Source organism: Cervus canadensis, chromosome 27 (assembly GCF_019320065.1).
Source record: "Cervus canadensis isolate Bull #8, Minnesota chromosome 27, ASM1932006v1, whole genome shotgun sequence".
NCBI classification, from domain to species: Eukaryota; Metazoa; Chordata; class Mammalia; order Artiodactyla; family Cervidae; genus Cervus; species Cervus canadensis.
Genome location: NC_057412.1, coordinates 3493074 through 3519924, shown reverse-complemented (window position 1 = coordinate 3519924; position 26851 = coordinate 3493074). Strand labels below are relative to the sequence as shown.

The 26851-nt window shown below is 43.3% G+C and overlaps 1 protein-coding gene across 7 annotated transcripts in view; it reads right to left on the bottom strand.

Annotated features, from left to right (window-relative positions):
• TIAM1 (TIAM Rac1 associated GEF 1) overlaps window positions 1-26851 on the bottom strand; it is a 451745-nt gene that overhangs the window by 102579 nt on the left and 322315 nt on the right. For all 7 annotated transcript variants that reach the window (XM_043448791.1, XM_043448795.1, XM_043448794.1 and 4 more), the window contains 4 exons: window positions 12714-12938; window positions 10507-10692; window positions 4181-4327; window positions 1238-1312 (listed from right to left, as the gene is read on the bottom strand). In XM_043448791.1, the coding sequence (XP_043304726.1) occupies window positions 1238-1312; window positions 4181-4327; window positions 10507-10692; window positions 12714-12938 (633 nt within the window). The remainder of the gene's footprint in view (window positions 1-1237; window positions 1313-4180; window positions 4328-10506; window positions 10693-12713; window positions 12939-26851) is intronic.

Below are 26851 nucleotides of genomic sequence, written 5' to 3'. Positions count from 1 at the left end.
ACCTCAAAGTGCTCTTAGCACTAGACCAGCCCAAATTTTGCATCTAAACTGTTCTTTGAGCACAAGGCATTCCAGCCAAGGAGTAAAACTAAAGGGGTATCTCGGAAAAATGAAAAGAGTGACAGAAATCCAATGGAACAATTTTTGCAGTTTCCAGGATCTGTGTGCCTAGGGAAAACATCCCTACATTAAAAGTGCACTAATTATGCTATTCAAGATGAATTATTTAACTTCAGACATGAACATAGAAACTGCTTGGATTGCACATAAGGACAATGATTTAACTTCAAGAGATTTCATCAGAAAGAGACAGTGGTTATTGATGAGTATTTCCACGGACAGCCATCTTGATATCCACAATGACATAATCCAGGAGGAGTTAGGTATCAAAGGGAGAAAAAGGTCCCTCCGTGACCACACTTCCCCCCATTCCCCCCCAGTAGCCAGAACCCTGATTTCAGAGGCTCAGTTCTATCTAGAACATGGGACAACCCACTGCTTTGTTGCGTGGCAACTGAAAGCTGAACTCTATCATATTGATTCTGAGTCAGCGAATAGAAGGATCATACCAAGGTCACATTATCAGCATCAGAACCCCCACCCCCTCCCCCCAAGAAAGAGCCTGTTGGTATCACCATTAGGGTCTTTCAAATGAGGGATGTCCATTCATTTAGAGGCTGAAAATAGCAGCCTAGAAAAAAAAAATCAATATTCTTTATGGGCTTTCAATCAGAGCAGTTTGAAAGACCCTTTTAAATCCGAGCACAAGATTAAACCAAGTCTGGAGATTTATAACTGGATGCTTGTCTTGGGAGGCAAACGCATGTTTTATTTTTAAAACCATTAGAACAGTTCTTTGAAATTAATTGAAACAAAATAGCATGTGTGGGTAGAGAGGGAGACCAGTACCAACTCACCTCTTGAGAAGGAAGTTGTTTACGAGAGGAATTGACAATGGCATAAAATATTCTGCTACCCAGAACCCCAATTTCCTCCCATATTCTAGATGGAAACAAACATTCAAATGATAATTACTGAAAATGTTATGTCAGCAGGTGAATGTCTTACTGTAATCGTTTTCCATCTTTTCTCGACCAGTTATATAATTTTAAAGGACTGATTATTGCAATGTCTAATACTGAGTCTACTTAATTTTAGGATCCCAAGAAACCATTGCACTGTGTAATGTTGATATATTTGTGGTACTTTTAGAAAAGGAACATGTGTTTATTTTTACCTTGCCATCTGGAACAGTGTCATCAAATATTCCCTCTAAAGATTTCTTTACAGCCTCAGTTCCCTCACCGAACACCTGCATATACAAAAGTATCATCTTAAAAAGGAATTTGGGCAAAAGGGCAGATGAAGCATGAGAAGAAGATGGAAATGGGCATGGCTATTAGAAAACATTACAAAAGTTTCACATACTCTTACATCAAACCCTCAAGTAGGTAAAGTAATTTACAAGCTAGCAGACCATGAAAACCATTCCTTTGTCAGGATCACTCCCCAAATCCTGGACAATTTTTTAAAATTGGCTTATTAGAGCTAGATTTTTCTTTAAATTTAGATGAATTAGCTTACAAATAGAATGGACTGGATTCTTTCACAATGAAGAGTTTCAGCTACAGTGCCACACACCTAATCAGATATTTACCAAGGATAATTAGCTTACATTTTAATCCTCAGAACTACGGGGACTTCCCTGACGATCCAGCGGTTAAGCCTCCACATTTCCAATGCAGGGGGCATGGGTTCTATCCTCAGTTTGGGAACTGAAGTCCCAAATGCCACGAGGTGTGGCCAAAGAATTTAAAAATAAACAAATACATAAATAAAACACTTAAAAATCCTCAAAACCTGAGAACATACATTTAGAATTATATTACTGCAACACCGTGGAAAAGTTTCTTATTTAAAAAATAGAAACCTGTCTACCCTTGGAAATTTAATGAATCCTACAAACTTAAAGATATGATTGTGAATTGGAAGATTAGGTTTGACATATATATAGTACCATGTGTGAAAATAAACAGCTAGTGGGAAGCTGGCATATAGCACAGGGAACTCAGTTCGGTGCTCTGTAATGACCTAGATGGGTGGGATGAGAGATGGATGGGAAGGAGGTCCAAAAGGAGATATGTGTATGTATATAGCTGATTCACTTCATTGTACAGCGGTTACTAATACACCATTGCACAGCAATTATAATTCAATTTAAAAAAGATATGACTAAAATCACATCAGGGTACCAATGCCGCTAGGTAGTCAAAACCTGAACACGTGAACGTGAGAAATTTTATATACTGGCTCTCAACTGATGGTGCACTGTTGGTGTAAAGTATGTAATTAGGAAAAAGTTTTTGCTCCAAAGCAAGTGAGATATCTAGAAACATACAATTTTATCTGTTTCAAAGGACTAAATTAACAAGCAAATTTCTATTGGTATGCTTATGGCCAAGAGGTTTTTTACAACTCTTACTACAAGACAGAATAACAAGATCTGGTTATATAACATTACATGATCCTTTGATTAGAGGAAATAGCTAAAACTTCTTTTGGCAGGCATATATTTCAGCAGCAATGGACTATAACATAAATGGGTACCCATAAAGCAGAAGCATATGAACGAACTAAAGCTCCTTTTTTAAGATATTTTTTATTATATTTTATTTATTTATTGGCTGCTCCATGTGGCACGTGGGATCTTGGTTCCCAAATCAAGGGTCGAACCCATGCCCTCTGCAGCGAAAGCACAGAGTCTTGACCACTGGACTGCCAGGGAAGTCTCTGAAATAAGGCTTTTAATAGAAGAGAAATGCAACTCAAGTTGCCAACTACAAATCCTGGCATATATTTATAGTGATGGTCTGAGCCGCCTGTAAGGCCAATGGATGCACACAAAACAACACTGGCACCTCCCAAAACAAGGGGAGAAATGCTGGCTGCTAATGCCACCTTTTTGCATGTTTAATCAGGAGTCATCAGGTCTTGTGTGTGATTTTTTCCGCTGAAATATTGACTTTCCTCCAGTTTGTTCTTCGAATTTACACAGAAGCAAAACCCCAGGCAGCCAACTTGACGCACTTCTCTCCCCAAAGACCAGAGAACACCCAGCGTGACCACTCAGGCTCTCCTCATGTGCTCACTGTTTCTACATCCCAGGTAGACACGATGAGCGTGATGGGCAGCTAAGGACTTAGCACCTCAGCTTTCAGGCCTAATTTCTCTCTTAAATGTCATTCCTAAGTACACTAATGGCTGAACTAGCCAAATACACAAGACCTTTTTGTAATGAGTCAGTCAATGAACCTGTCTCACTTTGCATAAGGGCTCAGGGTGAACAGGTCAAACTGGCAATCCTAATCATGACCTCAAAATGCTCAGTGCCTCTGCAGCTCATGGACTGGACATTCTCCCCCTCTCCTATGTTCTTTCCAGGTCTATCATCAAAGCCGCTCTGGGGCCACTTGTTTTTCAAAGCCAAAGGAGGAGGATAACAATGACAATGGAAAGAGAGTTCCCCAGAAGTAACTCCGGCAGCAAAGTGGTCTTCGCTTGTAAAAGTCAAAGTGATGAGGCCAGAGCATTTGGGTATTAGAGACCCAGTGATGCAGCACCCTAGGGGGGTACCCCTCATGACACCCTGAGATAGGTCCTCTTCAAGCCCTGCTACCGTGGGAGATGGAAGTCACCATGGTGAGTGAGTGCTCTCAGACTCCTGGTTCCTCGAATTGGTAGGCACTCATTTTAATGTCAACCCCAAATAGTCAAGAGCAAAGAAATCATCAGATTGCCCTGGAGGTGGCCTTTGATCCAATGCCAGAGGAAGCATAAAAAGACTGCTCAGGTGCCCACTTGGCTTCATCATCAAGCCCTGCTTTTTTCTGGAAGTCTCAGGAAGAAGTGCACTTTTAGTCCGTCTATAATTAACCAGGGTTTGGAAAGAATGCAGGTGGGGGACGGGAGCTTGGTGATACACTAATAGCAGAGTTCAGTGTTCTGGGTGTACATTATCTATTTAAAGCATCTAGCACAACTAACTTCTTTGCTTCAGCTAGCTGAAGTGGTATCACACTGGGTATCAGTCAAGGAACAATGCATGAATGCATGCACATCCCAAAGTGATGCGTCCGTGCAAATAACCTACGCTTGCTTTCTCATCCACCCTGGAACCTACCTGATTGATGCTTGGGCGTCCCTGCTTCTTTTTAGAGGTAGTGTCCAGACCCCAAAGAGAAGAAAACCTGCTCCTTCTCTTGCTTGCGGATCGGGACATGGCCTGAGTACGTCTTCTGACTCCAGTTTCACCAGTGCGGGCGGCCACCTACGGACGACAAGAGGGAACATCAACAAGATGTAGTCAGGACCACTGAGCCCAAAGTCCCCGCTAAGTCCCACCCTCCAAAAGTCTCATGTCAGCCCACACCGAGCCCACCACCCAAAGCCTTTCATCCACGACTCACATATACAGGAACTTTGAGGGTCCTTTCTAGATTTGAAATATGAATGAAAGCTTGGCAAACTCAGTCGCTGTCTGAAATAATCAGTTGCTGTTGTTCAGTTACTCAGGCATGCCTGACTCTTTGCAACCCCATGGACTGCAGCACACCAGGTTTCCCTGTCCTCCACTATCTTCTGGAGTTTGCTCAGACTTTCGTCCATTGAGTCGGTGATATCCAACCGCCTCATCCTCTGTCACCCCCTTCTCCTCCTGCCCTCAATCTTTCCCAGCACCAGGGTCTTTTCCAATGAGTCGGCTCAGTAAAAATACATAATAACAGGAACAGAATGTATGCCAGGTTTCCAAGAAATTAGATGTCCTTCTGGTCACAGTCCCAAACTCTAGCATCAAGTTAAACTAACCATACTTTTTTGAGATTCTCTCTAAGTGATGCAGAGTTGTTCCTACCCCCTAACAAAAAACAGTGACTGAGTGTCAGCAAAAACAGTGAAAACAGCGCATCTGGGTGCCTGTGATTTTGTACTGAATCTAAATTTACCCATCTCTTCTATTTCGTTTTCTCAGAATTACATAAAATTACTTTCCTCATTAAGCAAGCGATGGTCATCCCCCAATATTAATTACTCCTTGGCCTTAGTCAGAGAAATCTCAAAAAAAGTCGAGCATCTGGCTGCCCCAAGTGGACTTATTTTCCTTGTAGCAGGGCGCGGGATAGTGATGAAGTTCTGGTCAAGGGGAAGTAAAAAGGTTATTTATAATTTCCAGGAAGGATCCTCAAAGGGAGGGGGTTTTCCTTTATCCTTCACTCCCCTCTTTCCTAAAAAAGGTCATGTTAGCTAGTTCAGGACATTTAGATGGAAGCATTTTCAAGGATTACAGAATAAAACAGAAGGGATTCAGGTCCATGAAAGATGGTGAAACTATGCCTTGCATGTTCTATGTTTAGATGAAACAGGAATAAGAGTTGTATTTCCTCAATCATGACTTTGTAAAATATTTAATTTCAAATATGCATAGAAAAGGCTAGAAGACGTTTTCCTCCTTATTTTTATAGGATATATTTTACACAGCAAAAGAAAGCAAAAAAATGTTTCCAAAAACATGAAAACTACAACCATTAATATTTGGTTACATCCTTCCAGACTTTATTTCCAAGCAAATACGTATATAATCTTTTTACAAAATGGAAATGTACTAAATGCATTTGGCAATTCTGTCATCTACACTTAAAATGTGATACTCATCTTTTTATTGAAACAAATTTTAATGTTGGAGGGGAAAACTTTTTTTTTTTTAAAGGAAGCTAACCTCCACTGAGATATCTGCAAGGCACCAGCGTGCATGCTCAGCAATTCAGCTGTGTTCCACTCTCTGCGACCCCTACGGACTGTAGCCCACCAGGCTCCTCTGTTCATGGGACTTTTCCAAGCAAGAATACTGGAGCGGCTTGCCATTTTATCCTCCAAGGGGATCTTCCTGACCCAGGAATTGAACCCGCATCTCCTGCATTACAGGCGGATTCTCTACACGTGAGCTACGGAATCCAGACAAATACTTAAATGTTCAGGAAGGGACCACACCAAACCTACACCCACCGCTGTGATCGCCTGCATCAAGCAATAGGGGCAGGAGCTCTGAGACTTTATGGATTTTCAAATCCATAAAGTCTTTGCAGGCAATCCTTCAGGCTTGAACTTTGTCCCACAGGTGGCAGGCAGAGTCCCAGGAACCTAAGGGAACTTCTGCCAGGAGGTCTCAGCAGGCCACCCACGGACTCTCCTTTCAAACGAGGGAGTGCCAGGAGGTACAGCGAGTTGGGCTTGAAATGAAACTTCCCCACCCACTCTTTGTTGCCGGAGGTAAATATCTCGGAACCTACTTGTCATAGATTCCCACACGGGCAACTCCCCATGTGATGGCTGCCAACTGGCCGCCTTCTCGTGGATGAACACTGTTGGGTAACACCCGGGGGCCCCCCTCAGCGGCGGGTACGCTGGTTACAAGGCACACCTTCCTGAGGTTTTCAGCATTGACAGGATAAATACCCTGGAAGCCCCAGTGAGTAGATTGGCAAAGACCCCCACGTCCATCAGAAACAGGAATCAAAACAGCTTCTCTGCGAGGGTATTAGGGGGAAAGTTTTGGTCCCAAACAAAAAGAAGAGGAGGGAGCGTGAAAGATCTTGCATTTTCTCAGCTTAAGACATAGGCAAACCCAGACAGGGGCAGAATGTAGCACTCGAGACAATGGTGGGAAAACTCTCCCAGAGAGAGCTCTTACCACAAATATACTCAAGGTGTTAGGGGAGCAAACATCACACAACAAAGGACACAAAGGCATGTCCAGTGCTTGTGACCCCATAAACTGTAGCCCACCAGGCTCCTCTGTCCATGAATTTCCCAGGCCAAAAATAACTAGAGTGGGTTGCCATTTCCTTCTCCAGAGGATCTTCCTGACCCAGGGATGGAGCCCATGACTCTTGGGTCTCCTGCACTGCAGGCAGACCCTTTACCACTGAGCCATCTGGGAAGCCCTTGTGTTTATCTAATTGCTTACTTATTATCCATCTCTCCCACAAAAATATAAGCTCCAATGGGACAAGAGCTCTGGATCCATTCACTGCTATAACCCTAATCAGAGGACGGTATGGACACATGCCAGGCACTCACATTTATCTGTTGACTGAATGAATAAACAAACAACAAACAAACAAGGAAAAGCCGAAGCAGAGATCCTACAGAAGATGCTTACAGCAACTAAACAGTAACTCTAGTTTCTAAGTTTGGAAAAACAGAGTCCAGAAGAGAAACTCAAACAACCAGAAATGTGCTCAGTTCCCAGCTGACCAGTTGGTTTAGTTCTGTTTAACAAATGGACTGTTTTATTTAAGGTTCTGAGAGTAACTACTCTAAACTGTTGGGGACCTCATAAACTGTGAAAGTTACTGCTACTCCCAAGACAATAATGACTCAAAATGAGCAAAGAGATTTAGATGGAAGGAAAAAAAAAAAAAAGCTGGCAAAAGAACTGCTGGACAAGAGCTCAAGAGTTTCTCAATGATCTTTGCTCAGACAATGCCTCTCTTTGTGGCCCGTACCTGATTACTCTATCACTCTGTTCATCTGTGCAAACAAGAACAATGATAACCTTCTCTCAAAGAGTACAGTGGGGACCCTTCAGTTAATTACCGAAAATCACTGAGCATGATGAGATGTGTCCTAGTCAATGGAACTTAAATTGTGCTCAAATCTCCTCCCCTAGCCCTGTTGCCCTGACACCTCCTCCTTCCATGCTCCCCACTTAAAAGAAGAGAAAAAAAAATGTCTGGACAAAGGCTAAATTGAAGAATGTTTCAACCCCAAGGGAAAAAAACATTCTCTGGGGTCAAACGACAAGGAGAGAAGGAAAAAAATAAGTATCCAATAAATGAGACAGTAAAAACTCCCTGCCCAGAATCTTCTGTAGAATGTACAGCAACAAATAGGAACAGATACCCAACAGGCTTGCTTAACTGGGCCGGTCTCACTGAAACCCCTCATGGAAAAGAGAAGTTTGCAATGACACATAAACACCCAGATACACATCACAGATGTAGCTAGCAAAAAAACAAGAACAAAGGGACAAAGACTGGCACATGTGGAATGAAACATTCTCCTTTAAAATCATGGACCGAATAAAGCTAAAAGTTACTAAGTCTTCCACTCCCATTGTCAGCTGGTCAGATTTTAAAAGCCTGCCCATCAAACGAAAAGCACACACAAATCATAGATATTGAGATAGAGGAGATTAGAAGGTCTGGAGATAAATTATGGAAGGATAATTCAGTGGCTTTTATTACATCATCTCACCTTAAAGGGACTTCCCAAGTGGCGCTAGTGGTAAAGAATCTGCCTGACCAAAGCAAGAGATGCAGGTTTGAACCCTGAGCTGGGAAGATCCCCTGGAGGAGGAAATGGCAACCTGCTCCAGTATTTCTGCCTGAAAAATTCCAAGGACAAGAGGAGTCTGGCGGGCTATAGCCCATGGAGTTGCCAGGAGTCAGACACAGCTGGGCAGCTAAGCGCACACAGGAGAGGTTAGCTTCAGTGGCTTTGAAGAAAATATAGAAGCACAGAAGTTTTAGGTAGACAGCAAGATTATTTTTCCCAAAGTTTATCAAGCCCAGGAGAAGGAAACAGCCATTTGGATGGCTTGAGATTTAGTATTGGGTTGGCTGAAAAGTTCGTTCAGGCTTTTCCATAAGAACCCAAACAAACTTTCTGGCCAACCCAGTAATAACACTGATGCACCATCATGGGTATCAAACTTCCTACACAAGAAAGTGAAATAAAGTGTTAGTTACTCAATCATGTCCCAGTCTTTGCAACCCCATGACTGTAACTTGCCAGGCTCCTCTATCCATGGAATTCTCCAGGCAGGAATACTGGAGTGGGTAACCATTTCCTATCCCAGAGGATCTTCCTGACATAGGGATCGAACCAAGGTCTCTGGCATGCAGGCAGATTCTTTAGCATCTGAACCACCAGGGAAGCCCTTTCAATAATAAGACTGCTACTTCAATTGATGACATTCTCACAGTGTGATAAACAAGAATTTTTCTTGCAATTATTTTGCAGAACAGGCAAACTAAGATTTGGTTAAGTTACAAAGCAGTGTCCAGGTCTCACAGAAAGAGACCAAGAGCCACAAACTGAAGACCGTTTACAAGATTAATTGATCACAGCACTTGGACTCATTGTCACTAAAAAAATAAGACTTAATAGCTGTATGGAGAGGTGGTAGTCAGGGAGACCAAGAGCTGAGCTGTAATTAGTAGAACAAATCAGAATGCCAGTTCTAATAACTCCAGAAATTGGTTTAAGACTTCTTTAAAAATGTAAATCTACCCTAATTATCTGAATGATGATGCTAATCTATTTATAAAGAACACAAACGCCTCTGAGTGAATTACAGCTCTGAATTCAATTGAAGGGTGCAGCTGACACAGCGAGCCCAGAGCCCCATAGCAAAGGTTCTCCAAGGCGGTTTCTGGAACCTGGGACTTAACATTCAATTTCACAGCAAATGTGCTAAGGTGCAGTACATTTTCAGTGGGTGTTCATTTGGATAGGCGAAAACCGTGTTGCTCGCATAGCAATTTTTGAGAAGAAAGGAACTCAAAGTACATAAAGCTGTTTGCAATTTAGCAAGTACATGAAATTACAGATTGCAAACATACAACTACACAATCTACCGCTCTGGAGGTCAGATGAAAATTCTCTTCTCCAAGCAACTACCTATGTCGGGCTGAGAGATACAGAAGGTCTTGACCTTCTTCAAATGAATCTGGTATATATGGTCACCCAAAACTATGATGGGGGCTTCCCTGGTAGCTCAGACAGTAAAGAATCTGCCTGCAATGTAGAAGACCCAGGTTCGATCCCTGAGTTGGGAAGATCCCCTAAAGGAGGGCATGGCAACCCACTCCAGTATTCTTGCCTGGAGAATTCCAAGGACAGAGGAGCCTGGTGGGCCACAGTCCACGGGGTCGCAAAAGAGTCAGACATGATTGAGGGACTAACACTTTCACTTCCAAAACTATGATGAAAAAGTGAAAAGGAAGATTTCTAAAGAAATCTATTCAATATATGGCATGTGTTTTCATGTGCGAAAGTGAGAGAAACACATTTACGTTTGAGAGAACAGCTCTCCACTTATTATATCCACAAGGAGAAAAGAAAAAATACATATTGGGGTTGAAAGCACGACACCACCTAAAAATAACATGTGTTATCCACCAGTACCCCCATGCGAAGATCTCGTAAGGTAATACCTTTCATATTTTCTTTGCACAATAATTTAGGGCCCATCAAGACCAGCTTAAGTAATAAATGTCAAAAGAGATTCAAATGAAGACTTGCATCCATGGCTGAGAGAGGACGGATCAGAAAGCCACACGGAGCAGTGAAACTGGAAAACCACTTCAGAGACTCTTGTCAAGTCATGCTCAAGATTAACAGTCAAGATGAATATTTATCAAAAACACATTAACTTCTACTCACCAGGGCATGAAAAGATGATACGGAAAAAATTCCAAGGCGGCCCATTGCCACTTTGGTTGGTCGGCTTGCAAAGGCAAGTAACCTTTTAGGGTTGGGCAGCTCCCCACCTTGGAGGCTGGCTAGGTAACAGCGGTAGCGAAACAGGTCCATTTGGAACTGCTCGAGATTCTGCTCCCAGACAAAGATCTACAGTGGTGAAAACATGGAAAAAGTGAAAGAAGAAAAAGAGAAGGTAAATGTTAACAATTTTATCCCACATAAGTGTTACAAATCCACATGCTGCAAAGGTATTAATTTTAATTCTAAAAGGTAAACAACAGGTACGCTAAATTTCTTAGGCAATAACAAGTCCAATTTTACTATTTCCATAGGTTGCATGTTTTTATGTGAAGATCTAGAGTCATACATTCAGTACGACACACAGAACATACAGCCTTAGTTGCTCTGCTCCCTCCCAACACAGATTCCATGTTTGCAACCATGACAGGCCATTGGCTCCAGGCTCGGAACCACAAACCTGCGGCAGAAGTAAAAAAGCAGAGGAATTCCAGCCCTGGAGAATTATATGACCTGCCTAGGGGTGGTTTTTCAGAGGAAGACAGAGAAGAAGAAAAGCAAGGTGATTTCAGAATCAGAAGCAAATAGGCCAAGAGTTTTGGAAGCAGGTTAGCGGTTGAATATATAGGATGAGACCACAAAAAATACTAAAGGTGAAGATCCACATTCTGGAACGCATAGTTTCAACCACAGAATAGATCCAAGATGTTTCCACATTTTTCAAAGTGGCAAAATAATACCCACCTCCTGAGGCTGATGTGATGGCTGAACAAAGTAATGCAAGAGTAAGAGCTGGAACAGGTATGTTGTGAAGGCCCAGGGATCCTGGCTGTGCTGTGGGTATTAATCAGTGGTTGACAACTACCTTTTTACTCCAGCTTAAAATACGGTGTTAGTATAAACACATACTCATAACACTATTCACAACAGCCAAAAAATGGAAATAGCCCAAATATCTATCAAAAGATGAACGGGTAAACAAATTGTGGTGTAAATACACAATGGAATAATATTCAGCCATAAAAGGAAATGGAGTGTGCATACCACAACGTGGACCAGTCTATAAGACATTACACTAAGTCAAAGACGTTGACACAGAAGGTCACTTATCAGGCTACTCCACTTACACAAAACATCCGAAACTGGCAAACCCAGAGACAGAATGCCAGGGGCAGAGAGGAGCAACCACTTAAAAGATACGGAGTTTCCTTCTGAGGCAGACAGTATTTGGGACTAGACAGCGATAATGGTTACTCAACATTGTACATGTGCTCACTGCCACTGAATATGCACTTTAAAGTGGTTAAGTCTGTGTTATGTGAATTTCACCTCTGGTTAAAGAATACATAGAACAGGGTAATAGAGGGAAAGAACAGATAGGAATATGGAAGATCACACGCTGATCAATTATTTAAATAGCACTTATTCACATACTTATTTCCTACATATTAGGCAAAGTTTCAAAATGCTGCTAAATGGCTATCACTGAGTTTTTGTTTTTGTTTTTCTTTCTGGCAACACCACATGGCATGTGGGGTCTTAGTTCCCTAACAGGAATTGAACCAGCGCCCTCTGCACTGGAAGGGCAGAGTCTGAACATCTGGACCCCTAGGGAAGTCTCTATTACTGACTTTAAAGCAACTGAATAGAAGGCAAAAATGTTCTGTTATCTCACTAAATCTTTCCTTTTCAGCATGAAATACACTTACCTGCATATACTAGCAATTACCCACATATTTTTAAAGCACACTCCGCCTTTACTAAATGTAGGAATTTAACTTCATTGAGGAGTCAGGGATGAAGTTAGACCCATCACAGCTGGGCACCAAGGGACCCTGATAGCCCGGGAATGAGATCGCAGACGCGCCAGCTACCCAGATCCCCGAGCACAGCTTGACGCTGGCGGGAGCAGGAAGGCCCTCCTTACATTTCTGCTTTTCCTCCAGTGTGATACTGTTCCCTTCAGTTCGTAACAATCAACTGTGCACAACGGGTGAGGAGAACTGAGAGTCGGAATACAGAGTCTGGCAGCCTGGGTGACAGGCCGACAAGGAGGAGATAAGCAAGGATATTTCTCGATTCCAAGGCAGCAGAAACGCCCCTTTCAAGAGCTAAGGATCGGCCCCGTCTGCACATGGGCGGACAATTACCTGATCCAGGATGGTCTTCTTTTTCTTTGAGTCTGTGACGGAAGACAGCTGCATCTCGCCCATCTTCTTCATCTTCTCGTCCATGTCGATCTTCTGCTCCAGCTTTTTGATCTCCGACTTCAGCAGCCGCAGGGTGTCCTCCTTGTGGTGGTGTCTCGCGACAGCGGCCGCGCAAGCGGAGTGGATGGCGGTGATCCAGTTCTCCAGCTCCGTCTGGCTGGTGGTCTGCGAGGGGTGGGCCGGGGCCGGGAAGAAACGCCCACCACGCTGGTCAGCGGAGGAGAGCCAGGGCGTTCCCGGCGAGCCCTGGCTGGGGGGTCCAGACACCCCGCGGGGAAGGCCAACCTCTCAGGCCGCCTTGCTCAGAGAGCAGACAGACAGAAGGAGGGCGCCGCAGGTCAGACAGCACTCCGCCCAGCCCTCGCTCCCAGGGGCTGGCGGGATGAGGCCACCATGTCCACCCGCTCATGCACTTACTAAGCGCACTCGTTACAGTGGTCTGAATGGTTGTGTCCATCCCCCAGCCCCAGATTCAAGCACTGAAATCCTCACCCTCAGTGTGCTGGGACTGTGTGCTCAGTCGTGTCTGACTCCTGGCGACCCCATGGACTGAAGCCCACCATGGAGTTTCCCAGGCAAGAATACTGGAGAGGATTGCCATTTCCTTCTCCAGGTGTGATGGCATTAGGAGGTAATAAGGTCATGGGAGAGGCGGATTCATACAGGGGACTGGTGCCCTTGGAAAAAGGAGCCAGAGAGCTAGCTAGCCCCCTTCCACCACGTGCGTCCACAAGAAGACTGCCCTCTATGAACCAGGCAACACGCCCCACCCGAACCCAGTCACGTCCCCACCCTCATCTCACACTTCCAGCCTCCAGAATGTTTATAAAGTCACCTAGTCTCGGGTAGTTTGTGACAGCAGCCCAAACCAAACACCAGCATATGTGACAATTCTATCTGCCATTGTCGTTTACTAAGTGTCCACCTCTTTGTGACCCCACAGGCCCCAGCCTGCCAGGCTCCTCTGTCTTCCACTATCTCCTGAAATTTGTTCAGGTTCATGCCCATTGAGTCTGTGGACAGTTCTAAACAGATAGCTTAGTTTTGGTTTCTTTTTTAACTTCTAATTTTTTTAAATAATGAAAGTATGACAACACATTTACAGGAGACTGGGAAAACACAGAACAAAGTGACATATAGTTCCACTATATAATTATTTTTATAACTAGATAAATTAAGGTTTTTAGTAGGTGTTTCAGATAGGTTGGTTTCTTATTGACAGTTGCTATGAAGCAAAGGTCAGTGTCCAGAGGGGACGGGTCAGTTCAGAGGGGACAGTGAAGCCAAGGGATATTATGGCCAAGGAAAATGCAATAACCCTGCCCCAACTGAACCGCTGTGACCCCAATCCTCAGGTCCCCTGTCTGAGCCAAGCAGCCATAACACAACTAGGGCTGGGATGGGAGATCCAGGAGCCAGAAGTATTACCGACTTAGGAACATAGGGAAGAGTCTAGAAATAGCGACCACTCAGGAGAACTCCAGCCACTAAGAACAACCAGGTCAAAGGGGCTTTAAAGACAACTAACATTGGCGGGAGACACCCGCCAATGAGCAGATAACTTCACAGTGGGCTTGCTGTAACTCTGGGGGCTCTGAAATGCAAAAGCTGGGGGGACAGCTCATGTGTCATCATATGCCATGATTAATCCTCTAGGAACTCAATCAATGAGTATCTCCTTAGAGAAGTTTTAAATGCTCAGAAGTTAGCTCAGAGCCTGAACAGAGGATCTATTTCAATATTAAACTGGCTGACAGCAGCATTTTTCAGTCACAAAACATTGTTACTTTTTGATTTTTTCTCTGATGCATCTTCTTTTCTAACTCATTTAAGCCATGGTTTGAAAGTATATTCTACTAACAGGACTCCACCCACAAAACTGAAGTTTAAGTGAAGGCACCACCGCTGCGGTCTATGTTTTTTCTGAATGTCATCAGATTCATATCCCACAAGAGAAACTGCATCAAATATCACAAACGGTGTCAGCCAGCAGACACCACACGCCAGACAAACCTAGGCAATCTGGCAGTTGTTCTGTTTACAACAAAACACTTTGCTGTATCTAAGGAAGACTTCAATAAGCTAGACATTCTCCTAAAGAAACAGCACCTGATAAAGCAAATGGAATCATCCCGTGAGGACTTGGTGGGAAAAGAAGAGCTAAAGATACTGGAAGTCAAAGGTAAATACTTATAGGTAGGGAAAGGGAAAAATGCAATGTGTGTATATGAGATTCATCTTTTCATTACATACCTAGGACTTAATCATCTTATAATTAGAAGCTTGTAACTGACTACCTTTATTCATTTTACTCCCCACTCCCCCCTTTAATTCTTTAAGAGTTAAAGACTCAGCTGCAAATTTTTAATCTTTCATCTCCTCTTGGAAAGTAATTACCTTCCATTTTGTCTTTATGTATCACTTTAAAGTTATTCCAGAAAAACAGAGCTTAAGATCCTCCCACATATAAACCCACCACACTTCCTCACGCCCAGTGCAACTGAAACATTTGCTCTCGTTTTCTCAACCTCGGTGGGTCATTTGCCAGGTGCAGTTATCCCCCCCACAACTCCCACCCCTTTAAAAAATTTTACTAGAGAAGGAATCAGTTCAGATGGGAAAACAATCAAGTGAGGATGCTTTTCTAAAAGAAAAACTTCCACAAAGAAAATACCAAGTATTGGGGAAGACATGGAGCAATCAGAATATTCTTAGGAGCTGCTGGCGAGTAAAGTGGTGTAATTGGCTTGGAAGACGATTTGGCACTACCTCCTAAAGCAGAAAGTCTATACACCTTGTGACCCCCAAAATGCACTCGTGGGTATGTTCTCAAGAGAAATGCATTCCTGTCTTCACCAAACCACACGTCCTGAAATGGTTACAGCCGTACAGTTTGCAACGGACAAAACTAGAAGCTATCCCAACACCTGTCAACAGGAGAATGAATGAAAAACATGGATAATCCCATGGTGACACATGACCCAGCAACAAGAATGAAAGACCAGTAACTACACACTACAACATGGGTAAAGTTTCACACGTGCTGTGTGCTCAGTCGTGTCCAAATCTCCGCGACCCCATGGACTGTAGCCTACCAGGTTCCTCCGTCCATGGGATTCGTCAGGCAAGAATACTGGAGTGGGTTGCCGTGCCCTCCTCCAGGGGATCTTCCCAACCCAGGGATCAAACCCAGGTCTCCCGCATTGCAGGTGGATTCTTTACCGTCTGAGCCACCAGGGAAGCCCCACATAACATTGAGGAAAAGAAGCCAAACATGAAAGAGTTGAAAGACTCTAGGAAAACTAATGTACACTGTTAGAAGAGTTGTCTGATGGGAATTGGAGGGGAGGGGAAGCATCTCGAAGGAAGCACAGGGCTGTCTCGTGGGTGCTGGCCATATTCTGCTTCTTGATCTGGGTGCCAGTTATGTGAGTGTATGTCACGGGTATGCCCATGAAACATCATCAAGATGTGTACTCTTCTGTGTATATGTTATACTTTAACAGAGAGTTTTTAAAAGATCCTTCCAAGATATATCACCCTAACATTGAAGCCTAATTTTTCTATAACTATCCTAAAAATGTTACACTTCAGACTCTTATTTTTCAGGAAAAAGTGTCGCTGGAGGGTTGTAGTGGAAGTCCCCAACAGCATGACCTTTTCCAGCATCACCTTCTTTGTCCTCCAAAGTGCCTGGCAGCATCTGATGAACAGCTAGTCCCTCAGCCAAAACATGCTCTCCCCTTTGTGCGCGCAGTTCAGTGGGAACAAGGCGCTTTCAGATGTGAAGGGAGCTGGTGTTTTCACCCACATGAAAAGGACATTGTGGGGCTGTTTCAGATGGAATCCAGGCAGAGGTAGCACGTGTCACTAAGGAGGACAGGACGTTGTCTCCAGTAAAAACAGCTGGTGCATCAGTGCTCTGTGAAAGGTCAGCATCTGTTCCCCCAAGACCATCCTCATTCATCTCTGCCTCCCTTCCCCCACACCAGGGGAAGAAAAGCAAGTATCTACTACCGTGACATAACACCTAAGGAATAAAGAAGAGAAAAACCTAAGGAACAGTTAGAAAGAGCTTAAAATTCCTGATACAAACTCTGCTAAATCCAGCTCCAAACCTTACTTTTTAAATAAATATATTCATCAAGTAGGGGGTCCGTGGGACAATTTTACAGATGAAGAAACTACAGCCTGGTCAACCTGGTCAAAGCAGGGATGACAGTCATTTATCATAAACCCTGATCTCTTTCCATCCTTTTTTTTTTTTAATTTTAACATGCTACAGACCACTCCAGAGCCCTTCAGCTCTCACCAACTGCTCTAAAAGTCCTGCTGTGGGGTCTTTAGTGTTGCCCACTCATTCTGAGCTCTCCCTAGGGACACGGGGGGATGGAATTTTCCTGCTGCCTTTGAAGTTAGGTGTGGTCACATCACTTGGATGCAGTCAATGAATCCAATAGAAAAGTGAAACCAAGTACACGTCCCTGTGCCCTTGTCTGTCTGTTCTTCTTTAACTGGAGGATAATCGCTTCACAACGCTCCGCTGGTTTCTGCCATACATCAGCATGCATCAGCCACAGGTGCACACACGCCCCGCCCTCCTGGACCACCCCCCACCCCATCCCACCGCTCTAGGTGGTCACAGAGCGCCGAGCGGAGCTCCCTGCATCCCACAGCACACTCCCACTGGCTGTGTATTTCACGTATGGTAACACGTATGTTCCCATGCTTCTCCCTCGATTCGTCCCACCCTCTCCAGAGTGAAGTCAGAAAGAGAAAGACTGCATATTACCCCACGTGTATGGAATCTAGAAAGACGGTACTGATGAGTCTATCTGCAGGGCAGCAATGGGGATGCAGGGGCTTCCCAGGTGGCACCAGTGGTAAAGAATCTGCCTGCTAATGCAGGAGACGCAGGTTCGATGCCTGGGTGGGGAAGATCCCCTGGAGGAGGGCATGGCAACCCACTCTAGTATTCTTGCCTGGAGAATCCCAAGGACAGAGGAGCCTGGAGGGCTAAAGTTCATAGGGTCACAAGGAGTCAGACACGATGGAAGTGACTTAGCACTGTAATGGAGACACAGAAATAGACTTGTGCCCTTGTCTTTTGAAGTAAAATGCTGACTCAAGAGTTGATGATTGGGAAAGATGAAAATGTAGAAACAAACAATAGCTGTTGGGCTGGGGAACTGGTAACAATTTAGACTAAAATTCTGCCACAGGACAGAATCACGCAAACTCCGGGTTCCCTGAAATATCTAGATAAAGGCCTGACACACATTCCAAGTTGTTTTTACAGGAAGCAGCCCCCCTCCCCCCAGATGAAAATTGCTGACACAAAAACACAAACCCAAGACTGGTTGAAACCAGAAGACTGATTGATGATGCCTGAAACTTCACCTTGATCATCAACCAATCTGAGAACCGTCCACGAGCTAATCACACCCTGCTCCTTGAACTCCTCTCCACTATGACCCCCAGGGTGAGTCGCACAGTCTCGAGGCAATTAGCCCCCTGTGGCCCCCTTTGCCTGGCAAAACAACAAAAGCTGCTCTCTTGTATTTCACCCAAAACTGTCTCCCATGTTTCTATTCGGCAACAGTGAGCAGAGGCTGAGTTTCGGCAACAGAAGCAACATTACTAGTAAACGTGTTAGTAGTAAACAAAAGCCTGCTTCACCCTATTCGGTCCCTTGGCCTACAGTCCTGGAAGTCCTGGAGGAACAAGACACGGCTTCTGTCCACCTGGGTGCCTAAGTGCGAGGATGAGAACAGCATCATAGCCAATGTCTTATCAGACACTTGGCAGGAACAAAATTTTATGTTAATCCACAGAGATGTGAGGGTTTCTCCTTACTGCAGCATAACCTAACCTGTCCTGACTGATACACTAGCAAAGTAAGAAATTCATTTTGAAATACGTGATGCTTTTTATTTTTGTATTTTTTAAAAATTTCTTCTTGGAGTTCAGTTGTTCACAGTGCTGTGTTATTTCCCAACATACAGCAAAGTGACTCAGCTACATATCCCCTCTTTTCTGGATTTCCTTCACGTTTAGGTCACTACGGAGCACTGGGCAGGGCTCCCAGAGCTATACGGCGTGTTCTCATTAGTTAGCTATTCTTTACATAGCATCAGGAGTGTATGCATGTCAATTCCAATGCTTCTTTAACAGTCTATACAATATACTCCAAGAGGAGCCATAGCCTGAGAGGTTCTGCAGAACAACAGCTTTTCACTCTCTTCACTTAATGAAAGGAGAATCCCATCTTCTTTCCACATGTGAGATTCTCCAAGGAGCTCAGTCAAGGGCAACACCCTCCATTCTCCTGGCAGAGAGTATGTTTGCCTCCCAGTTAAGAGGTGGAAATGGAGGAAACTGATACCAATTGATGAAGCCAAACATCCTTTGAAAGGTGTATATTTAATTCTGACAAAGCAGCCATCCTGGAATTAATTTATTTAAAAGAAAGAAGATGGCAGTTGCCAGGGGTTCAGGACAGCGGAGTATTGAAGTTCAGCGGGTACAGAGTTTCAGTTCTGCAAGATGAAACGAGTTCTGGAAATGGATGGTGGTAACGGTTGCAAAACACTGAGAATTACCTAATGCTGCTGAGCTGGGCACTTGGAAACGGTTGGTATGTTCTGTATATTCTATCACAACTGAAGTGCTTTTCTAAAAAAGACAAAATAAAAAGGGGGAAAACCTACCAAGTCTCATAATCTAGAGAAAGATGTTTAGAAAATGCAATCACAGCTTCATGAAAAACTTAACAAGCAGCCCTTTTAACTATTAAAGATGCTCAAGCCACCAACCACTTTTGAAAGCTGTCAGAGATGTAAGGCAGCTCCGTTAGAGAGAATTTTTGCTCCTGCTGTCCTGTCTAAATAAAACAGTGCTCTCTGCCATTCTCCATCATTAGGACAAATCAATTTCTAAGAAAGACAACCACTCAATGAGCTTTTCAGCAGAGTCTGTCCCTTAGCTGCGACATACACAGGGTTACGTGTGTAAGAGACGGTGGGTACAGACCGCGCTGACTGCTGTCAACAGCAAGTTAAGTAGAGACGATTCTTGACAAGCTTTCTGGCCACATTACAGGCTGAACACTTCTGACTTGATCACAGCAGACCACTCACTTGACACAAGGTTTTCCAGTGTGGCCATGCCAGGATCTAAGCTCTGACATGCTAGAAAAAGCTTTTCAAAGCTGCTCACCTTGCATCACCTTCTTGAACCAGACAAGTTTAATCAGGGTCACCAGGTCCACATCAGAATCTGGTGGTCAATAAGGCAGGAAGGAGACCCTCTCAACTTCTGCCACACCCATCGCCTCTCATTAAACAAACAGTAGCAGACAGGTAGAGAGAGGGAATCGTGTGCTTTCTCCTTCACCTGCTGGGGACGCTATAAATACTGTATAAAGTTCAGTGAAGGAAATAGTAGAGTTCTTGCCAAAAGAGGAATATAATCAACAAAAAGATGCATTCTGCATAAGAGGCCTGTTTGAGCACAGAGCTCCCCTTTGAGCACAGTTAAGATGAAGCTCAGGGCTTCATTATGTATTTAAATAGATCCAGCTTCAATTATCCAACTGAATGGAGGATACTTTGTGATTTCAGATAATCAATGGTTTTACGTGAGTGGCAGGAAAAGGGAAATTCATTCTAAACAAGAGAAGGACTAGAGAATATATGCCAGGTCTAGGAAACTAACATTTTGCATCATTTGAGTGTATAGGAGTGCAGGAAAAATTGTAAAGTAGGTTGAACTTTTGTCCACTTTAAAAGAATAGAAAGGAAAAAGAATAAAGTTACGTATTTTTAAGATGCGAATTGGGAACGAAGTTCCTGCACGAGTTCCTAAAAAATCTTTTTTCTCACTGATTTTTCTGTTTAACGCATTTTAGAGTTTTATTATATAAGGTTTCATTAAACTATCATTGTTAACACTTATAAAGAAAATTATAGATATAACCCCATAATTGTAACCTGAAGCTCATCTCATCTACTGGAGAAAAGTCATGTAACTGGGCAACCCTCCACCCAAGGTGAACTCTTTAATGAAGAGAGGCTTCAGGCCCCAGGAAACCAGACCCAAAAGATGAAGAAACTGTTTACTGCAAACAGGATCCATCTCTGGCCAGTTGAGTAACCCCCAGGAAAGGCCAACAAATACTGTCAGCTGGGGCCCCCTTCACCAAAGGCCTCCAGTACGTGTCAACGTGCACCAGTGAGACCCAAGTACTTCTTTAGTACCTCGTATTCAAATGTGATCAGACAACTAAGGATCACCAGATACGTGCTGAAAGCCTCCAGCATGAAAGGCAGACACCGAAGCACACGGAAGAGTTCACGCGGTGAGTGTGACGCACGGGGCCTTGAAAGAGGCGAGACTGGAGTGAAAGGATCCAGGGCTGCGGACTCCAGGGAGAACCACAGTGTGCATCAACTACCCAATAAACCAGAGAATTTTAAAAACACTGTGAAGTAACCAAAGAATAAGCAAATCAAGCAGAAAAAAAAGACAGTCATTAACTACAGGCAAAAAAATAAATAAAATGACAGTCCACTGCTTGGCTCAGCAGCTAATACTATCTATATATATGATCACACAGCATGGGGACGTCAGAAGAGCATAACAGGGACTGCTGACCAAACCCTGAATTTTCATGAAACCACACAGAAGATGAAGAAAGGGGAATTTATATGTAACATGGCTAAGTATTCACCTATCATCAACTAAATCAGTTGTTGTTGTTCAGTCACTAAGTCACGTCCAACAAAATCAGTAGCTAATCTAAGGTCAGTTAAGAAATAGAATTGAGACAGGCTGAGACCTAGGACCCGGGACTGTTTGCTGTGGTGCTGGTACTCGGACAAACACCTGCTTCAGCAACAGAATACAAACTATAAGGGACTAAAAATAACTGCATACATGTGCAGTTGAAGCAAATTGTGAACAACAAGATACAAAAAGACCAAAAGTACAACTGCCACTTCTGAGGTGTCAGGAGCAAAAGCAAGGTCCTGTGCATGACCGCTGAACATAGCACCAAAAAGGGGGTGGGCAGACCACCTAAGCCACCCCTCTGGCCTGACCCACCTTCACCCCATTTAAGGGACCAGCTTGCCGCCATCAAAGAACAAGCAAAGGAACCTGTTACTTGCTTTCACTCACTCCTGCTGCAGCAGGAGTCCCAATAAGGCCTTGCCTGAACTTCTCACCTGGTCTCTATCAATTTCCACTGATGAAGGGGTCCAACAACCCTGGTCAGTAACAGTATAAGCATATTGATGAGAAATGAAGGTAAACGCAGGAAAAATTGAGCAAACACACACGCCAAAAAACCCAGTTAAAACAGCTGAGTGGAGTTGCTTTAAGGCAGTGGGTAAGGAAGGATAAGAAGAGAAGTTCACTGTAGGTCTTTTAAGGTTAACTGAATTCTTCAAAACTATGTATTCAGAACAGACAGACCCACAGACAGAGAAAATAAGCTCATGGTTATCAAAGGGGAAAGGCGGGGTGGAGGGGGAGAATAAATTAGGAGTTTGGGATATAGACTATTGTGTACACAAACCGTCTATATAAAATAAACAACAAGGTCCTACTGTGTAGAACAGAGAACTGTAGTCAATGTCTTGTAATAAACTATAATGGAAAAGAACCTGAAAAAGAATACATATATATACACATATGTATACCTAAATCACTTTGCTGGCACTCAAAGAAGGCAACATTGTAAATTAACTATACTCAAGTTAATAAAATTATCTGTTTGTATTAACTTAATAAAAATCTAAAATATTGTAAAAAGGAAGAGGAACACAGTAACATATTATTTGGACGATACGTAACAGTTACTATGCCACAATTGAGTGCAGTCACAATTGTACCTCTCCACTGTACTGTGAACACATGTGGAGAAACCTCTGAACAGAAACCTCTCAACAAGCAGCAGGGCCTGCACCTCCACACCCATACTCTCCAACAAGACTCTCCTCAGAGCTGGGCCAATGGGTCCTCATGCTTTGAAAAGGCCCCCTCTGGTGCCTAAAAAGGGCAGGGTCCAGCAGGCACCCCTTCAGGGAGCTCTATGATCCTCTGTCCCAAATGGGGCATTGATAAGAGGCCCTAAGGAGCTCTTGGACATACATCTGTGAGTCTATGGCTCACAAGTCATACCTGCTATTTCTTTTCACCAGATTGCATGACATTAAGCCACCAGAATAGTACTGACAAGCTTATCTGGGTGGAGTCCAATCCTTCACAGAGATTAAAAAAATTTGGCCTGGGGTTCCACACATGCTGGAAGTGACCCTTCGTCACAGCTAACCTATGCCAAAACTGAAGGGAGGTATTCCTAAAGTGGCTGGCTAGAGGTAGGAAAATGATCTACAGTGGGGGGAAAACAGGACTTAGCTAGAAACGAAGCCAACACTTAACGAAGACCAAACTTGGAGTCTTGTCATATCTGCATATTTTAACTCAAAGTTAAGAAGAATATAAACACCACAGAAGATCAAATTAGCATCCTAGATGATTTCATTAGAAGGACAAAACCCACAAAGATAAAATTTCGAAGCGCTAAGCTTAAGTTCTGCAATTTGGAGTTTTCAGAAATCTATTAAAATAAGATGACAAGGATCTTGACACGGAGGGTTTATAGACCACAGGCTGAGCATGAGTCAACAGTTTGTTGTGGTTTCTAATAAATTAAGGAATTGACACCAGCATCATGGAAGAAATGAGCGAGCAGGAACTGAAATGCAGGAGGCAGAGGGCGGGCCTCACGAGGACAGGGTGTGGGGTCCTGGGTCACAGTTACGAGGGAGAACATTCAGGAAAGGAGCTGGACCATAGGGAGCCTGGCTTGGACACCTCGGGTAGGGAGACCTAAACAGGAGACGTGGCAGAGGGAAATAAGAGTGGTTTTCAAGTAGTTAGAAGATTATGAGGAAGAATAAGCATGAAAGGCTTATTTGAAACTCTGGGGGGAAATATGGAAGTAAACGGAAATGGCAAATGTCGCCAGAAAGAATGTATCATCGCAACATGACGAAGAACTTTCTAGAATGTGGAACCAACTAACCAAGTAGATGGGCACTTCCCAGGGATGGGAGCCGTCCAGACTGGCCAGACTGACCACCTGTCAGGAGCCTTGTAGGGATGGTACCAGCCTTGAGAAGGAGGCTTGATGCTAATCTACTCAAGTCCAAATACAAAATCCCTTCTAAAGGCTTTTCTAACAAGTCCACTTGATGCTCCTGGTGAAAGATGATTTCCAGATCGTTGGCTGTCCTTGTCCAGGGCATATGACACTGACCTTCACTGAATCTGATACACAGAGCCAAATGGGGCACTTGAAGGTAATTCCCCAGAAGCTGATAAAACTCAAAGTTTTAGTCTTTCCTCAGAGAAGCCACACTCAAGTTCTGTAAAGATACTTATTTTAGAGAAGCACAGGGAACTAGTCTCTTTTTCTTCCAGTTCAAATGCTAATTATAACACTTAGCGTTTGCTATCTATCAGACACTTGACTTGCATTACCACATCTAATACCCAATTCAACATAAAGGTGTAAATTTTTTTTAAGTCTTTTTTAAATGTTCATGCTTTATAGGTTAGGAGCTTGGGATAATATATATATATATATATATATATATATATATGCTATACAAGTGACACTATAAATGACAAGAAACTTTCTATGGAAAGGCAACGACCCCTTAGAGATAATATTTTCTACACTTCTTTTTCTGTTCCTTTGGTTTTTGTTTGTTTGCTTTTGACTGTGGTGGGTCTTTGTCACAGTACACAGGCTTCTGCAGTTGGGGTGCATGGGCTTAGTTGCCCCTCGGTACATGGGATCTTAGTTCCCCATAAAAGATTGAACCCACGCCCCCTGCATCGGGAAGATCCCCTGGAAAAGGAAATGGCAACCCACTCCAGTATTCTTGCCTGGGAAATCCCGTGGACAGAGGAGCCTGGCAGTCTAAAGTTCCTAGGGTCACAAAGAATCAGACACAGCCGAGCAAACGAGCACCCCTGCATTGGAAGGCAGATTCTTACCCACTGGACCACTTCTTCAGATATATGATTCTAAATGATTTTCTACCCAATCAAGCATCATTCTTACTCTGTCTACTAACTATGTTCCCAAGGCATTGAATACAGAAGTTGAAAACTAATATTAGGATATGTTACCATAAAAGTCACCAAGATTTTTGAAACGGTATACAACATCCTCCAGTGATGGATGAAGAAAGGGGCGAGAGAAAACTGTGCTTTGTAGGTGATGGCGCCGATTCTGGCTTCCAGTTGGAGGGAAGAACACTAATTAAAATATTAATAGTTGAAATGCAGAAGCTCTAGCTTCCCCTTTGTGAACAGCATAGCACTTCTCCTATATAAACTCTCTAACATTCATGTCCATTCCCACCCCCATCTTGGACACAAAACCCCTTTTCTACTTCTGTTGGTAACACGAATCTCTTTTCCATGGGCAGCAAATCTGAATAACAGCATCAGATCAGCAGCATACGGGCTCTGGAAACTGCACTGAGTTGAGCCCCGGGGCTGAAATAAGCTACAAATTATTCCATAATCATGCTCGCTCTCCCTCACTTTCGCGTCACCCCCTGCACACACAGGTTCCTTTCAAATTCAGCCCCTCCAGAGTCATGTGGATTACAATAAGTAGAAGGTAGAAAATGCCCTCATGGATCCCAAAGAGCAGTAATTTCCTCTGAAAAGGTTCATTTTGTGCTCTGTCCCACGTAAGCAGCATAAAAATTTCACCAAAACAAGAGGACACAGTGGTTTTCATGAATAAGGTCCTATGCTGCCACAAAAGAATTTTATTCAATGTGACCTATTGAGTATTCAGATTCTAATAGCAATTTTACGGCCAGGAAAGTCCTTTCAAAGGGAATTCACATGAGGAGTGTGTAGGTAAAAAAGAAGAACATCCTGAAATCAACCAAATTATCATCTAACTTGTACAGTAAGGCAAGGATGGCCAAAATCAAGTTACAAATTTTCAAATATTCCAAGTAAGTGGCTTAATTATAAGAAAGAGAAAAAGTCACTTTTTCCCGTATCACTGATTCTCGCCCATGATCTTCTGAGGGTAAAAAGTAATAGTAATGGGATAAGTAATATGCTTAGACAATAAGGGGCTTTGGAAAACAAGAGGCTTGGTTTGAATCCAGCCCCAACACTCAGTAACTGTGAGCTGGTATCCAATTATCAGCCTTTGTAAGTCTTAGCTTCCACAGAGGGGGTACACAATCCATATTAACTGGTTAAAATGTGGATACCACTATAAGAATTAAGTGGACTCACACTGTAAAACGTGTTCAATGTGGTGGTACACAGTAAGGGTTCAGTAAATATTTGCTTATTGTTGTTATCATGAGAGTAGTTAAGCATTTATCATTTGCAAGATATCCAATTAATTAATAAAAAGCTATTCCAGATTCGGAAACACAATGGTTTATAAGTTATATGGAAGAATATGTTCATGAGACAGAGCATGGAGATTTTTCAATAGGATACATAAAGAACTATCCATTAGTTCCCTTCCAACTTGAGAAATGAGACTACATTAAAATTAAAGTTTTGGTGTAACAAAGAATACCTTTAAGAGAGTAGAAAGCAAGCCACAGGGAGGAAAAAGGACATTTGAATGCATATAATTAACGAAGAGATGATGTACAAAACATGTAACAACTGCTGTGAATCATCACGAGAAGATTGACAACTCAATGGAGAAGCAGGCAAGAGACTTAAAAACTTCACAAAAGATGATACTGAAATGGTCATTAAACCCAGAAAAATGTGCTCAACTTCACACTGATGGCTTAAAAAAAAAAAGATCTGACACGTGTGGACAAGGATGAGAAAGAACTGGCATTCTCCTGGGCTGCTGATGTGAGGAGGATAAATTATTTCATTCATTCTGGAAACTGGCAGTAGCTTGTACACGTGAATGTGTGCGTACATCCTATGACCCAGCACGGACACTTCTGGGTATACACCAAAAGGAGTGCAGACAAAGGTATCATGAACACAGA